Source organism: Sinocyclocheilus grahami, unplaced genomic scaffold (genome assembly GCF_001515645.1).
Source record: "Sinocyclocheilus grahami isolate Dianchi unplaced genomic scaffold, SAMN03320097.WGS_v1.1 scaffold133.1, whole genome shotgun sequence".
In the NCBI taxonomy this organism is placed as follows: domain Eukaryota; kingdom Metazoa; phylum Chordata; class Actinopteri; order Cypriniformes; family Cyprinidae; genus Sinocyclocheilus; species Sinocyclocheilus grahami.
The window spans coordinates 337,495-353,164 of NW_015505312.1; the positions used below are offsets into that span (position 1 = coordinate 337,495).

Here is a 15,670-nt window from a genome sequence, read left to right on the forward strand (position 1 = left end):
ATATATATATATATATATATATATATATATATATATATATATAGCCTATACATGTATATAAAAATAAAATAAAAATAAATTAACACAAAAACGAGTGATGATAATTGTGCATGGTTTCTAGTAAACCTCTTAAAACTACTATCTCCTGAAGGTGAAGCACCTGCTTTCATTGACCTTTTTAATTTTTTTAAAGAAAAAAAGTTTCAGGTTCTGCAATTTGTGCCCTATTCCTGTAAAGCAGGGTGAGAGTATAATCAGCAGAAGACAGTGAATGGTTAAACCGCGTCCCTCGCATTGTTTACACCGGTGGTCCTCCCCTCCCCCACACACTCATCCCTCCTTTCTCTCACTCCATCCCCCACTTCCAACTCCTCCTTCTCGCTCTCCACCGCTAATTCCAACAGCTGATTTCCAGATCAGAGAGAGAGAGGAACACGGCGAGACAGTCCAGGGTTGGAGTCGGCTGCAGCAGAAGGATTTAAAGCGAGCAGAAATGCGTCCGTCATGAAGATCTGAGCTCCGCCGCCGCTGCCATCAGCTCCGAGAGGTTAGCCGCTGTGCTGAAGCTAACACTTTACAAACATCTGCAGCCAATAAACCGACATGATCGGCCTTTACCACGAGTTACAGCTCACCTTTCCTTTTCTGTGTGCATTATGTTGGGTTATATTCACGTTATGTTGTTATTCTCGCTCTGAAATGGACCGTTTGTGCATATAAACATCATATATAGGTCACGGAGCAGATTAATTAGCTAGCTAGCCGGAGGTAACGTTAAGTTAACAGCCGGTGAGGTCGCGTTAGCTACATTATTATTAGAGTTAACTGGCTTGAAATTCTATCAAACAAAACAAAAAATGTAGAGGATTGAGATATGGGCTGCTGTGGTATGTGGAAGGGCTAATAGCAGCTTAAATATTAACCTTGTAGCGAGTTGTGTCATTGAAGGGTAGCTTGTTAGCTTGTGTTTATAGAGGAAAGAGCAGCTTGCGAACAAAGATGAGGAACAAGACTGATGTGAACTTAACAGACGTGTTGCAAGCACAAGTTTTTGCAGGCTATTCACACTGATATAACAGAGAAATGTGCTGTCAGACCACCGACCGAGCACATGACTAAAGTACATTTGGTCTAGTAATGTTTCTGAGTGAGCTGCACTGTTGCAATGCGGCTGCAGGAAGTAAACACTGGCTCAACAACTTATATTTCCTAATATGTACCTATGTGCTTAGGTTCAATATTTTGTTATTTATTTATACCTAATTCTTTTTGGACTGGTTAACTGTTGAGGAAGTCTTCACCTTAACAAATGACCAGGCTATTCAGACAACATCGTTGAAAGGAATAGTTACATTTATATAACACATACATTTAAAAATTATAACGTGTCATTTAAAACTTTAATGCGACCACAACTTTTAAGCCCCCAAAATGACAAGAGCTATTTCTACCCTATATTCTCAAGTCATATGATAACTTTGTATAAGGAGCAAGCAAAAATAAAAGGCATATTCACAGAGTTTGGTTATGACACACATGAGAACTGATGTTGCAAACTGATGAATGGCATCTAACTGAGATTCAATGGATGATGCCTGGTTTATTCCTTTTGTGTTCCATGAAAATTTAGTGGGAATTTTCTGTCATTTTGGTACATCTCAAGTTTAGCATAATATGAAGCTGTTTTTGCACTTATTAATTTGTTACGAATGTCCTGGTTTGCATCCAGGGTCCAGAATTAACACCTTGCCAAGCGCCAAATACAAGTGAAAATTAGCTTTGGCTAGTACATTTGCCAGGATTTTCTGTCAGTTTGGTACATAGTTTGGTCTCAAATAAGAAATTTGTGTTTATAGAAATTTTAGGACTGCAGGTAATCAATTTAAAGGGATAGTTCACTTAAAGCGAAAATTCTGTCATACTTTAGTCGCCTTCATGTCACTCCAGATCTGTATGGCTTTATTTTTACAATTTAATGTATATTTTACTGTATGTTGGTAACTAAACCGTTTCGGTTCCCATTGACTTCCATTGTATGGACAAAAAATACCATAGAAGTCGATGAGAACTGAAGCCGTCTGGTTATCAGCATTCTTCAGATGCTGACCGAATTGTTATTGTTTTGGTGGATAATCGCTTTAATGTCAATTCCTCACCTGTGTTTATCATATAGGATGGCTTTCCATGGATCCTCTCGGCCAACAGTGTGTGGTAACTTGTTCCCTGGATCAGACTTAGGCCACAAGTATTTTTGTGTGAACACCACGACCGGCACTACCTCAACGGGCCTCAGCGCAACACCAAATCCGACTGGACCCAACGCTCCCGCTGGGACTCCCAGACACCCGGCGTCTCTCGGGGGCAGTGCAGGCGGAGGTGCGGCCATCCCACAACCTCACAGTAACCCAGCAAGTGAGGTTCCAAGTCCTGCTGAAATGGAGCCTGATCGGCCTATCGGTTATGGTGCATTTGGGGTGGTCTGGTAAGTCCCGCTGTCATCTTAGCACACTGATTTAAGATGACCGTCTGTCATGTTGTTACACTACCATTCAAAAGTTTGGCATCTGTAAAAAAAAAAATATTTTTTAAAGTCTCACCTTGGCAGCATTTATTTGATTACAAATGCAGTAAGAACAGTCATATTGTAAAATAGGCCAACAGTGTGTGGTAACTTGTTCCCTGGATCAGACTTAGGCCACAAGTATTTTTGTGTGAACACCACGACCGGCACTACCTCAACGGGCCTCAGCGCAACACCAAATCCGACTGGACCCAACGCTCCCGCTGGGACTCCCAGACACCCGGCGTCTCTCGGGGGCAGTGCAGGCGGAGGTGCGGCCATCCCACAACCTCACAGTAACCCAGCAAGTGAGGTTCCAAGTCCTGCTGAAATGGAGCCTGATCGGCCTATCGGTTATGGTGCATTTGGGGTGGTCTGGTAAGTCCCGCTGTCATCTTAGCACACTGATTTAAGATGACCGTCTGTCATGTTGTTACACTACCATTCAAAAGTTTGGCATCTGTAAAAAAAAAATATTTTTTAAAGTCTCACCTTGGCAGCATTTATTTGATTACAAATGCAGTAAGAACAGTCATATTGTAAAATATGTTTACAATTTAAAAATTATTTTTCAATGCGTTTTAAAGTTTAATTAAAATTTGACCAAATCCCAAAGTTTTGGCAGTGGTGTTATATTACACACTCTGGCTATCCATTTGCATTGATAGGTCTGTGACGGACCCTCGGGATGGACGTAAGGTGGCTCTGAAGAAAATGCCGAATGTCTTCCAGAACCTGGTCTCCTGCAAACGTGTGTTCAGGGAACTCCGGATGCTGTGTTTCTTTAAACATGACAATGTAAGTTTTGCGGGTGGAAGCTTGCATGCATGGGTGGGCATAAAAAGAGAGAATGGGTTTATTGTGAAAGACAGTGTGTGTGTGTGTGTGTGTGTTTTCAGTTTTGGAGCTTTGCATTGCATGTTTTTTGTAATGATGGGAATTTGCTTTGGTAGGTGCTGTCTGCCCTTGACATTCTCCAACCTCCACAAATCGACTGCTTTGAGGAGATGTATCCTTCAGACTCATGCTTCACCTGAAGTTGTTCCCCTCTGATACTTTTTATCTTTATTATTTTATTCTCTTCGTGCCTCAGTACTAAGGGGATTCAAGGGGTGTTCCACTCAAAAATGAAAATTCTTTCATTATTTATTTGTGCTCATGCCATTCCAGATCAGATGTATGACTTTTTTTTTTTGGTCCATATAATGCAAGTGTACAGGACCCCGAAAGCTGATGCTTAAAAAAACCACACAAAGAAACACAATGGTAAGACATATGACCCCAGATGATGCATCAGTGTCTTCAGAGTTGGATTGTCTTCATCTGTGTTCATCTGAAGAAAGTTGTTCTAAACCTGTGTGAGCTTCTTTTTTTCTGCTGAACACAAAAGATGTTTTGAAGAATGTTGGGAAACAAACAGTTGCTGACAGCCATTGACTTCCATATTATGGGAAAACAATACAATAGAAGTCAATGGTTTCCGGCAACTGTTAGGTTACCCACATTTTTCAAAATATCATCTTTTGTGTTCAGCAGAAGAAAGACACTCATACAAGTTTGAAACAACTTGAAGGTGAGTAAATTATGACAGAATTTTTATTTTTAAGTGAACTATCCCTTTAAGTAGTTGATTTGTTTCCATTAGGAGTGTTTGACGGTATATATCATGCGGCAGATGGTATAACGTTAAACCGCAGTAGCTGTATTTGCATGTCTATCAGTGTTGTACTTTGTTATCAATGTGAAAGTGGGAGACATGGAGTAAAGGCAGACCAGAACATGACCCAAGCATGTGAAGTCAAGGAAAATACTGTACTGTGCAAAATAAGGACATGGATTACTGGAACCATGTCCTGTGGTCTGATGAGACCAAGATAAACTTATTTGGTTCAGATGGTGTCAAGCGTGTGTGGCGGCAACCAGGTGAGGAGTACAAAGACAAGTGTGTCTTGCCTACAGTCAAGCATGGTGGTGGGAGTGTCATGGTCTGGGGCTGCATGAGTGCTGCCGGCCCTGGGGAGCTACAGTTCATTGAGGGAACCATGAATGCCAACATGTACTGTGACATACTGAAGCAGAGCATGATCCCCTCCCTTCGGAGACTGGGCCGCAGGGCAGTATTCCAACATGATAACAACCCCAAACACACCTCCAAGACGACCACTGCCGTGCTAAAGAAGCTGAGGGTAAAGGTGATGGATTGGCCAAGCAAGTCTCCAGACCTAAACCCTATGGAACATATCAAGGTCTCTAACATCCACCAGCTGCGTGATGTCATGGAGGAGTGGAAGAGGATTCCAGTGGCAACCTGTGAAGCTCTGGTGAACTCCATGCCCAAGAGGGTTAAGGCAGTGCTGGAAAATAATGGTGGGCGCACAAAATATTGACACTTTGGGCCCAATTTGGACATTTTCACTTAGGGGTGTACTCATTTTGTGGCCAACGGTTTAGACATTAATGGCTGTGTGTTGAGTTATTTTGAGTTATACAAGCTGTACACTCACTACTTTACATTGTAGCAAAGTGTAATTTCTTCAGTTTTGTCACATGAAAAGATATAATAAAATATTTACAAAAATGTGAGGGATGTACTCACTTCTGTGAGATACTGTATGTGTATTTTCTGTTTTGCAGGGACTTAGAATTTGGAACTTTTAATCTTTATAATATACATTTTTACAGCACAGGCTAGTATTTATTTTTAACTGTGGTTTAACATAATGTGAAGCTGGTTTTGCACTTATTAATTTATGAATGTCCTGGTTTGCGTCCAACATCCAAAATTAACACCCTGCCAAGCGCCAAATACAAGTGACAATTAGCCTTGGCGAGTAAATTTGAAAGTAGCTGTGTTAGGAAGTGCAAAATGCTAGAAAACCTTTAAAATAATTCCACTGCCACAGTAATAGATTATACAAATATTAGGGCTCCAAAACGATTAATCGCATCCAAAATAAAAGTTTTTGTTTACATAATATGTGTGTGTACTGTGATTATTTATTACGTGTATGTAAATACACACATACATGTATAAAGGAAAATGTATATATAAAATATTTATATGTAATATAAATATATGCATGTAAATATTTTCTAAATGTACACTGAATGTTTGTGTATTTATATATACATAATAAATATACACAGTACACACACATATTACATAAACAAAAACTTTTATTTTGGATGCGATTAATCACGATTATTTGTTTGACGGTACTAGTTTACATACTATATGTGTGTACTGTGTATATTATGTATATGTAAATACACACATGTATAAAGGAAAATTTATAAAATATTTATATGTAATAGAAATTATGTAAATATTTTCTAAATGTACACTGAATGTTTGTGTATTTATATATACATAATAAATATACACAGTACACACACATATATTACATAAACAAAAACTTTTATTTTGGATGTGATTAATCGTGATTATTTGTTTGACAGCACTAGTTTACATACTATATGTGTGTACTGTGTATATTTATTATGTATATGTAAATACACACATACATGTATAAAGGAAAATGTATATATAATATAAATTATATAAATATATACATGTAAATATTTTCAAACTGTACACTGAATGTTTGTGTATTTATATATACATAATAAATATACACAGTGCACACACATATATTACATAAACAAAAACTTTTATTTTGGATGCGATTAATCGTTTGACCGCACTAGTTTACATACTATATGTGTGTAAATAGGGTTGGGTACCGAACTCGGTGCTTTTAAGGGTACCGACCGAATTGCAATATTAACGACGATTCACGTTAAATCAATCAGTGCCAAATTTCGGTACCTGAGAACGCATCTGGGCGCATACACTACAGAGAGAAAGAGAGACCCTGTGACGTGAGGTCACCCCTGCAACTTGTTCAAACAACACACAGGGCAAGCCGAAATGTTCTGAAGTGTGGTTACATTTCTAGGGCCATATGGTTTTACTGAGAAAACGGTGTCTGTGAATATTAAAATGCAAAAAGACGGTTTAAATATAAATCCTGCATGTTCCGCTTGCCTCTGTATGAATGAATGGCGGAGACACGGTTTTGTTCACTACACAAATACTGAAGCACGCGTGAGGCTCGCAGTGATTTTCGGCCTCTGCGTCTCACTATATGACGGCATGAACACAAAAACTTAATCTCCTGTGAGAGTCACTTCACGAGAATTTTACGTTTCATTTGTAAAAACTAGCACCATCATACTGTATACACAGAAACTTCATGGCAACCTGTCAAAATAAAAGTACGGTTTAGCATGTAACAGAAATATATTACTCTTGTATTACTTTTGTACAGTATAATGTACATCTTTAAATATTCCATCTTCTATCAAATTTAAATAAAACAATTAAATTATAAAAATAAATATTACAACCAGATTAATCACTTAATTGTAGAAAAAAATAATACAATTATTAGCCTATTAAAAATGTTTTAATGAAATATTCAAAAATTTTCTTCCATGTATTAATTTCAACAGTAAACCTCAGTTTGTTTGCCAAAAAATAAAAGGGTTTAATTTTCATTTGATTTCAAATAAATATTTAATGCCTTCATTTGATTTTCAGAAAAATTTAAACAAGAATTTCTGGGAAAGAAAAAAGAAAAAGTTTGTAGGGACCTATTGTTCAAAATGTAAATGCTGGTACCGATACCGGTACCGTACCGGTTAAAATGTGAACGGAACCCACCCCTATATGTAAATACACACATACATGTATAAAGGAAATTTTATATATCAAATATTTATATATAGTATAAATTATATACAAGTATAAATATACATATATTTAAAAATATATACATATATGTGTGCATGTATTTATATATACATAATAAATATGCACAGTACACACACATATAGTATGTAAACATAAACTTTTATTTTGAATGCGATTAATAGTTTTGCAGCCCTAGCATATAGTAGAAGTTGTTATTGTGGCTGTAGGTGTTTTGCAGGTCAGTTGTTTTCTTAACTGGGTCTGTAGATACGTGATCACTGAGCTCATGCAGAGTGACCTACATAAAGTCATCGTTTCCCCTCAGCCTCTCACCACCGATCACATCAAGGTGTTCCTCTACCAGATACTCAGGGGTGAGTTCACATGGGCATATGTCACTTTTGGATTACATTCTTCTTTTTTTTTAATTTTGGGAATCTGGAGTATTTAATCAGGACAGATGAAAGTTTGATGTGTTATATGCGTGTGTTGCAGAATGGGATTATGTTTGACCTTGTAATCATCCTGGGAAGCTTTAATCTTATGTTCTGAATCTTAATCTTGTTTGGGGCACTTTTTACTCTTGTTGCTGGGGGAGTCGTACTTGTGAAATGCTTTGAATACCAAAATCCGATATCATACAGTGAATGTACATAAAATGTTGAGCCCCATACAACAGGTAATAATGTACACTACCGTTCAAAAGTTTGGGGACTGTTTATTAAAGAAATCTGGGCGGAAAAAAATCCCATTTACAGAAACGAAAGCAGCACAGCTGTTTTCAACATGGATTAAAAAAATGTTTCTTGAGCACCAAATCAGCATATTAGGATGATTTCTGAAGGATCAAGTGACACTGAAGACTGTAAATTAGTAATGAAATAATGAAAATTAAGCTTTACCATCACAGGAATGGTAAAAATATATTCAAATTTAAAACAGTTATTTCAAATTGTAACCATATTTCAAAATATTGCTGGCTATTTTTTTTTATCAAATAAATGCAGCTTTGGTGAACATAAGAGCCTTCTTTCCAAAAACATTAAGAAGTCATACCGACCTCAAACGTTTACGTACCGCTACTATATATTAAAGAATCATTTTTAATATACACTGTAATCTTGCTGAAAATTAGGTCCTTTTAATAAATTAGATTTTAAAGTGTTTCTCCTCCTCTCTTTTTCTCTCAGTTGGATCTGATCACTGATCTCCTCGGGACTCCTCCTCTTTCTGCCATGGCATCCGCCTGTGAAGGAGCACGAGCGCACATTCTTAGAGGACCCCACAAACCAGTTCAGTACCCTCCTTTACAATGATTTATTAGTCCATAAAGATGTCATGCACAAATCTGTCCTCAAATCAAATACAATATTCTAACGTTTATTTGTGCTTTCTGTCTCTTAGCCCTCGCTGTCTGTTCTGTACATGTTGTCAGATGGCGCAACACATGAAGCTGTTCATCTTTTGTGCCGCATGCTAGTTTTTGATCCAGTGAGTATGACTTTTCTAGATCACAATAACTGTCTGCATTTTGGCTAATGTTTTTGTGTGATTTATTTATGGCCTATACTTAAAATAATAGTTATTTTGAGGATGTATACACGTTTCTGTAGTTGTATTTTATAACATTTACATATAAAGCACATTGTTAAAATAAATATCTGACCCTGGAGCTCAAAACCAGTCATAAGTAGCACGAATATATTTGTAGCAATAGCCAAAAATGCATTGTAGGGGTCAAAATCATAGATTTTCCTATATGCCAAAATCATTAGTATATTAAGTAAAGTTCATCTTTCATGAAAATATTTTGTAAATTTCCTGCTGTAAATATATTAAAACTTAGTATTAGTAATATGCGTTGCTAAGAACTTCATTTGGACAATTTTTGCACCATCACCCTTCTATCCTAACAAACCATACAGCAATGGAAAGCTTATTTATTCAGCTTTCAGATGATGTATAAATCTCAATTTCAAAAAATTGACCCTTATGACTGGTTTTGTGGTCCAGGGTCACATATATGTAAATGCTTCCTGTTTGGTTTGTAACTCCTACTTAGATGCAAAGGCACAATATGTAATTTTTCGCCACTAGAGGTCGTATTTTCAAAACAATAACAAAGGCGAAGCTTGATGAAGCTTTGAAGGCCGATTTTCACGGATGAGGTCATTAAGTTTTTTTTTTATTACCTGTACCTTCCACAGTTATTCAAACAGCGAATAAATTATACAGAGAATGTGAGCAAAGAACATTTACATTGTTAAAGAACATATGACTGACTTAAGTCTAGCGCGAGTTTAAGCACTCTCAGAAAACTCCAGTTATAATCAGTAAAGCTGTCTATACACGGTTTGATGAATGAATCTCTGTCATATGTACATCTGCACTTAGTGGTTTATGATGAGAGAATTCGCGCGATAGCTGAATTCAGTCAGCGAGTGCGTGCAGTGGACAAAAAACTCATCTGAACGCCTCTGATTGGCCATTGCATTCATAAGCTCAACGGACTCGTGTGTGATTGGTTATAATGCGCAACACTGTAAAAACGCGTATAAAAATCATGGTGCAACATTGAGCAGATCTAAATGTAATGCTGCGGTCAACACTTTTCATTTCATTTTCGATTTATTCGCGACATCCGTAGTGGATTTAGTTTATCTGTACAGCAGCATTTGTGTCCGTGTGTTGCCATACCCTGCGTCCCAATGTGCATACTATCTACCCTAAATAGTATTGAAAATGACTAATATCACATCGAATTTAGGATGGATAGTGTGCACATTGGGACGCAGGCACCACCGTTTCTACAAGTGGAAACTGAGGATATGCGGATATTACATCATTGATAGGCAACGAGCCATTATTTAAAATGGGAATTTCTCTGGATTTACAAATCCTTGGGAATTTTTGGGATAACATAAATACACAACTGCATGAAATATATCACACTGTGCACGTAGTTTTTGGATATTTTATTACGAAAATCTTACATATCGTGCCTTTTAATATGGTTTTGTATGAGTAATGAGAATATAGTGAATCATCATTGATGTCATCGTTGATACTATTACAATTTAGAATGCATGGTTTTTAAAGTGTAATTTATTCCTGTGATAGTAAAGCTGAATTTTTAGCATCATTACGCCTGTCTTCAATGTCGCATGATCCTTCAGAAATCAGTCTAATATGCTGATATGCTTTTGAACTAATTATTGTCTCATCACTGTTGAAAATAGTTGCACTGCTTAATATTTTTTATGGAAACTGGGATACATTTTTCAGTATTCCTTTAATATGTTCAAAATCTGTTGTAACAATTTAAGTGGCTTTACTGTCCCTTTTGGTCAATTTAATGTTCAAAGTAAGAACAAAACACTTGACCTCATACTTTTGAACAGTGTTTTTTTTTTTTTTTGGTATTATTATTACTATTTTGGAGTGAAAATGACTTCAGTTCTTCTTCTTCTTCAGGTAATAGTCTGTGTGTGTGTGTCTCCATCTATAGGCTAAGCGCATCTCGGGCAGTGACGCTCTGTCTCATCCGTATTTGGATGAGGGTCGTCTGCGGTACCACACCTGCATGTGTAAGTGCTGTTACTCTGTGCCCAGCGGGAGGGTGTACACCCGAGACTTTGAGCCGCCTGCGGATCGACCTTTCAGCCACAACTATGAGCAGAGCATGCACTCCGTCTGGCAAGGCAAAGGTGACTCACTCTGGCGCTTTGTTTTACGATTAAATCTCCATCATCTTTTGACATGAAGGACCTATTTTGATGACCTGTTTTCTCTCTTCGTCTCAGAGCTCATCCATCGTTTTATAACAGAGCACCAGCAAGGCAAACGAGTGCCTTTGTGCATCAATCCCCAGAGTGCAGCCTTCAAAACCTTCATTAGGTGAGTATAAGAACAAGAAGTGTTTTTTGACAACTCGTCTCTTTTTCCAGTATATACTCAAAATTAAGCCCCTGCCCTTTTTTTGAATTAATCAAAAGGGGCCCCTCTCAACAATGATCAACAATACAATTTTGATAAAAAAAAAAAAAATGCATTTGAATTATAATTAATATAACAACTTGTACAAAGCAGTAACAAATTGCTCAAAATTCAGAAAATTCCCATTTATTTTATCGTACCATGCAGTGGAAAAAAGCCATAATATACACAGACCTGCCAACCTGTACGCATTTTGACCTTAAAGTACGCTGGTACGATTTGTCACTCTAAACTATGCAAAAACCCAGTGACCTGTCCACGTGCAGTAAACAAGCAACAGAAAAAGATGAGGAGTTCAACCAATCAGAGCGTTTTCCGTGTTTTTTTTTATTGTTCTCCAAACTGGCTCTGTTTGTGTGTCCGTGAGTCGTGCGCTGAGATGAGGAAATACGTGTATGGTATTTCCTGGGCTGTGTCTGAAATCGCCCCCTATACCCTTAAATAGGGCACTATTTGAGGGAACGGCCATTTTTAGTGGTGTCCGAAACCATAGTGGACGTTCTCGTGTGCACTCATTCAATCCCACAATGCACTGCAAAAACGAGTGTACAACTGGTGCACGCTCAACGGCTAGAGAATGCCCATAATGCACCGTGAGAGTCACGCGCTGAATGAGTTCCCGCATCTCGCCAGAAGATGGCGCCCGCAGCGGAATAATCAATCCGTTCATTTTTACAAAGCGCTCACCCATGGCGTACAGCATAATGTACAACACGGGCATAAATTGATTATTAAATTGTTTTATTAGGGTTTATACATAATTTCCTTGACAGAGTTCAAGATAAATCCTTTAATCTTACTACTGGAGCTGCTAGTTTGCTAGTTTCAAATGATTAATAAACAGCAAGCACAAACTATGCAAAAGCGGCATTCCTTCTGGTGCACTCAGTGTCCGAATTCACTAGTCGTTTTCATTCACTCCTTCTAGTGAACTGAATTAGTGACCTAATGTTGGGAATAGTGAATGAGGGTATAGGGGGCGATTTCGGACACAGCCCTGGAGTCGTGAGCTCTATTTCTTCGGTGATGCATATGTGGACTTTCTGCACAGGGGCACCCTCTAGTATCCAGTATGAATGAAACAGACATTACATGTGTTCACAGCACTAAATAATGGCCAATCTATAAAAATAATACTTCTCTCAAAATAAATTTAAGGTAGACATGTGATGATCCATGTTTTTCTACAGTGTACAACAATGTCCTGGAGTTTTACTTAAAGTATACTGGAGTTTGTTTTTTTTAAATAGCATTTAAAATCGCTAAAAAGAACTCTGTTGTGCCAAACCATCAGAACCAAAGTGAAAACTGTGTTTAAAAAAACTGAGGTATTTATTGAACCTTGGGTTAACTGTATTGTTGCATTCCTACTGTTTACTCTAAAATACTGTATAACAGGAATATCACAAACTGAGTGCAGACTCTGAGTACTAACCTATTTAACATGAAGTCTAGCATTTAGCACATTGTGCAATTACGATTTTGACATTAGCCATCAAGGAGCTTCAAGTAATGTAGGAACAGGCTATATGACCCCCGGTATCACCCCATATCACCTCCATTTTTATGCAATCTTGTAAAACCATTTATTTCTTTATATCAGATCCACAGCCTGGCATTCCTCAAAAGTATCAAGGAAAGAAGAGAGATGAGGTGGATTCTGGGAAATGTGGATCATAGGAGCAAGCATGCTTTGGAGATGACGATATGGATCACATGCTTTTGAATGAACTCTCAGCACTCATTCCAATTCGACATGGGGATTTCTCAGAAAAACAGATCCACTTAAACGACACTGATGAATAATGCTTTTGATGCTGCTGAGAACACTTTTATACTGACTGTGTGCTTGAGGATTACGGGAAATAGAATTTTTCCACAGAAATAAAAAAAAAGAAAAGAAAATAGATTGTTGAATATGACTAAACGAGCCAACGTCAATGTTGTGCAATACAGATATCTGGAATAATGCAAATGACGAGACTGCGCTGACCATGATTTCACTAACAGATGAGATGACAGTGCCCACGAGTCCATAGCATAGCCCCGGCGGCCATCTTCAATCTGCCGCTGTATCTCCAAACGTTTATCACTGTGTTCCTTTTGCGGGTTCTTAGGTTTTATTCTGAAAATTCTGGTAACCAAAAGTTCTTAAGTCTTCTTATTTTGTTACCGCTTCCTCATTCAGCTGAATGCTTTCTGTCCGATATCACTCAGATTTTCTACTTCTTTTTTGGGGGGAACCTCTCAACATTTCTTATGAAGCACCCTGAGCAAATGCATTCGAGATTTAGAGATGGCGGCGTCTCGTGATGACAGACGTACGTACGTCTTTATCTGTGGAACGTAGGTACTGTGCCGTCCCCACCTGAAGCATCTTCTCAAAGGTCCCGCCCCCCTCCTAGGACCAAACGAGATCGATATCAGTATCCTGCTCTCTGATTGGGCGAGGCTCTGTAGGCATAGAAGATAGATTGAATATTATTTATTTTCTCTTTTTAATTTATTGTCGTCTTGTCCAGCTTGTTAGGTGTTTGTGTTTGGCGGACCAGGTGCGTGGGTTTCATGGCGGCATGAGCAAGCCATCTGGTCCATGTGTGTTTTTGAAAAACTGTGCAGGTTCGGAGAGTTTAGGGACTGTGCGGTGTCGTACATTTTTATTTGATTTTATTTTTTTGAATATTTCATTACCTCAACCGGCCCTCACTGGGCTGGTGTATATAGACTGAACCCAATCGTTTATCAAAAATGTACTGTAATGCAGTCGAATGACGTCAAGTGTGTGTGTGTGTGTGTGTGTGGAGCTCCTCCACTGGGCCGCAGTCTCTCTCTGAATCCATCTGCTTTTCTTTTTCCTTCAGAGCAGATTGTCGAGACGGTGGCTTATGGTTAATTATTAGATAGCTGTTGGGGAAATGCTGCTGTTTGTGTAATACCTCCAAAACCTCCCCGACTCATTTGTAAAAGTAACACGTCTAGAGCTCAGGTTTCATATTATACGATATGGACTAGACTGTAGACATTGTAGACGTGGGTCCAGGCAGTCGCTGGTGCTCTCTGGGTTTATTGCAGAGCCGAATACTCAAAAATGCCCAGTACTGTAAGCGTTTGCCTCCTACCACCAGGTGGCAACACAAGCGAAGAGCACGATTGGATGTATCAAGGCAGTTATTGCTCATCAATAATGTCTCTCAGTGCATGTGTGTATGGACTTCACTTGGATTTGCAATTGCAGTGCATTAGGAGTTTTATTTTAGAAATGTTTATAAATGTGCTGTTGCTATTTAATTTCATTATAGGAAGGGTCCCCCCCCCCCCCCCTACCTTTTTTTTTTTTTTTTCTTTTTTTTTAATTTTTTTCATTTAAATATGGAAGAAAATATCTGTCACTACTTCCAGTTCATTGCGTCTAAGTATACAAGGTATAACATTTTGATGCACAAGTCAAGTTCAAGTCAATCAGTCCGAAACTCTCTCACACTGGTTCTGGGCCAGCGGGCTGTCTTTAATGTTGAGCCCTGCATTTTTGTCAGTATTCTACTATGGATTCAGTTCATTATAGTGACAGTGCTGAGTCAACCTTCAAATTCACACAAAAATCTATATTTTTTTTTTAAGGAGGAGCCCCCCCCCCCCCCCCATGTATTTTTTATTTTTTTTGCTTTTGGTTGAAAGTTTTTGTTTCTTAAGTTGATGTTGTTTTTATGACCACTTTTGCTATTGTGTTGGTAGAAAAACTAGCAAAATAGTGACGGAAATGAAGATCAGTGGGTTGGCTCAGTCTTACCGACTGCCAAGCAGAAAGTGAACATTTTAAGTAAATGGTGAATTTCTTTTAGTCGTAAGATAGATGTTAGACATTTTTAAGAAATTCATAACTTGATATTCGTGTTAATGACTATTATGGCTTTGATAAAATGATTGAACAGTTGTTTTAAGATGGTTATTACTTTCTTGTTATCTGTTGTTTTCTTCTTCTTCTTTTGTTTGTCTTTGCATTTTAGAAGAAAAAAAATGTTTTTGGACTTTTTGTGTTCCCAACAAATACTTGAAGTTTTTAAGAAAAAAAAAAAAAGAGATTAGGGTAAAATAGACATTAAAGAGACAGACACTGGAAACCTTGCCTCTGCATCTTATTGGTTTGAGACGAGAAGGTGATTTATGAGGACATTTTGAGTGTCACCGTATTTCAAAAGGCTTATAAATCATTCAGAATGTTTTTTTATTTTTTTGAAAATCTAAAAATGCAGAAAGTCTCCTGTAAGGGGTAGGTTTAGGGGTAGGGTTGGTGTAGGGCAATAGAAAATACGGTTTGTACAGTATAAAAACCATTACGCCTATGGAGAACCCCCACATTT

The 15,670-nt window shown here is 37.9% G+C and overlaps 1 protein-coding gene across 1 annotated transcript; it reads left to right on the forward strand.

Moving 5' to 3' along the window:
- Window positions 1–327: 327 nt before the first annotated feature.
- Window positions 328–14,622, forward strand: LOC107590844 (serine/threonine-protein kinase NLK2-like). Its single transcript, XM_016279764.1, has 11 exons — window positions 328–547; window positions 2,174–2,482; window positions 3,229–3,358; window positions 3,514–3,569; window positions 7,584–7,759; window positions 7,961–7,995; window positions 8,507–8,608; window positions 8,721–8,807; window positions 10,825–11,023; window positions 11,120–11,213; window positions 12,916–14,622. Exons 2-11 carry the CDS (start codon window positions 2,175–2,177, stop codon window positions 12,962–12,964), a joined length of 1,236 nt encoding a protein of 411 aa, XP_016135250.1. The 5' UTR covers window positions 328–547; window position 2,174; the 3' UTR covers window positions 12,965–14,622.
- Window positions 14,623–15,670: the final 1,048 nt, after the last annotated feature.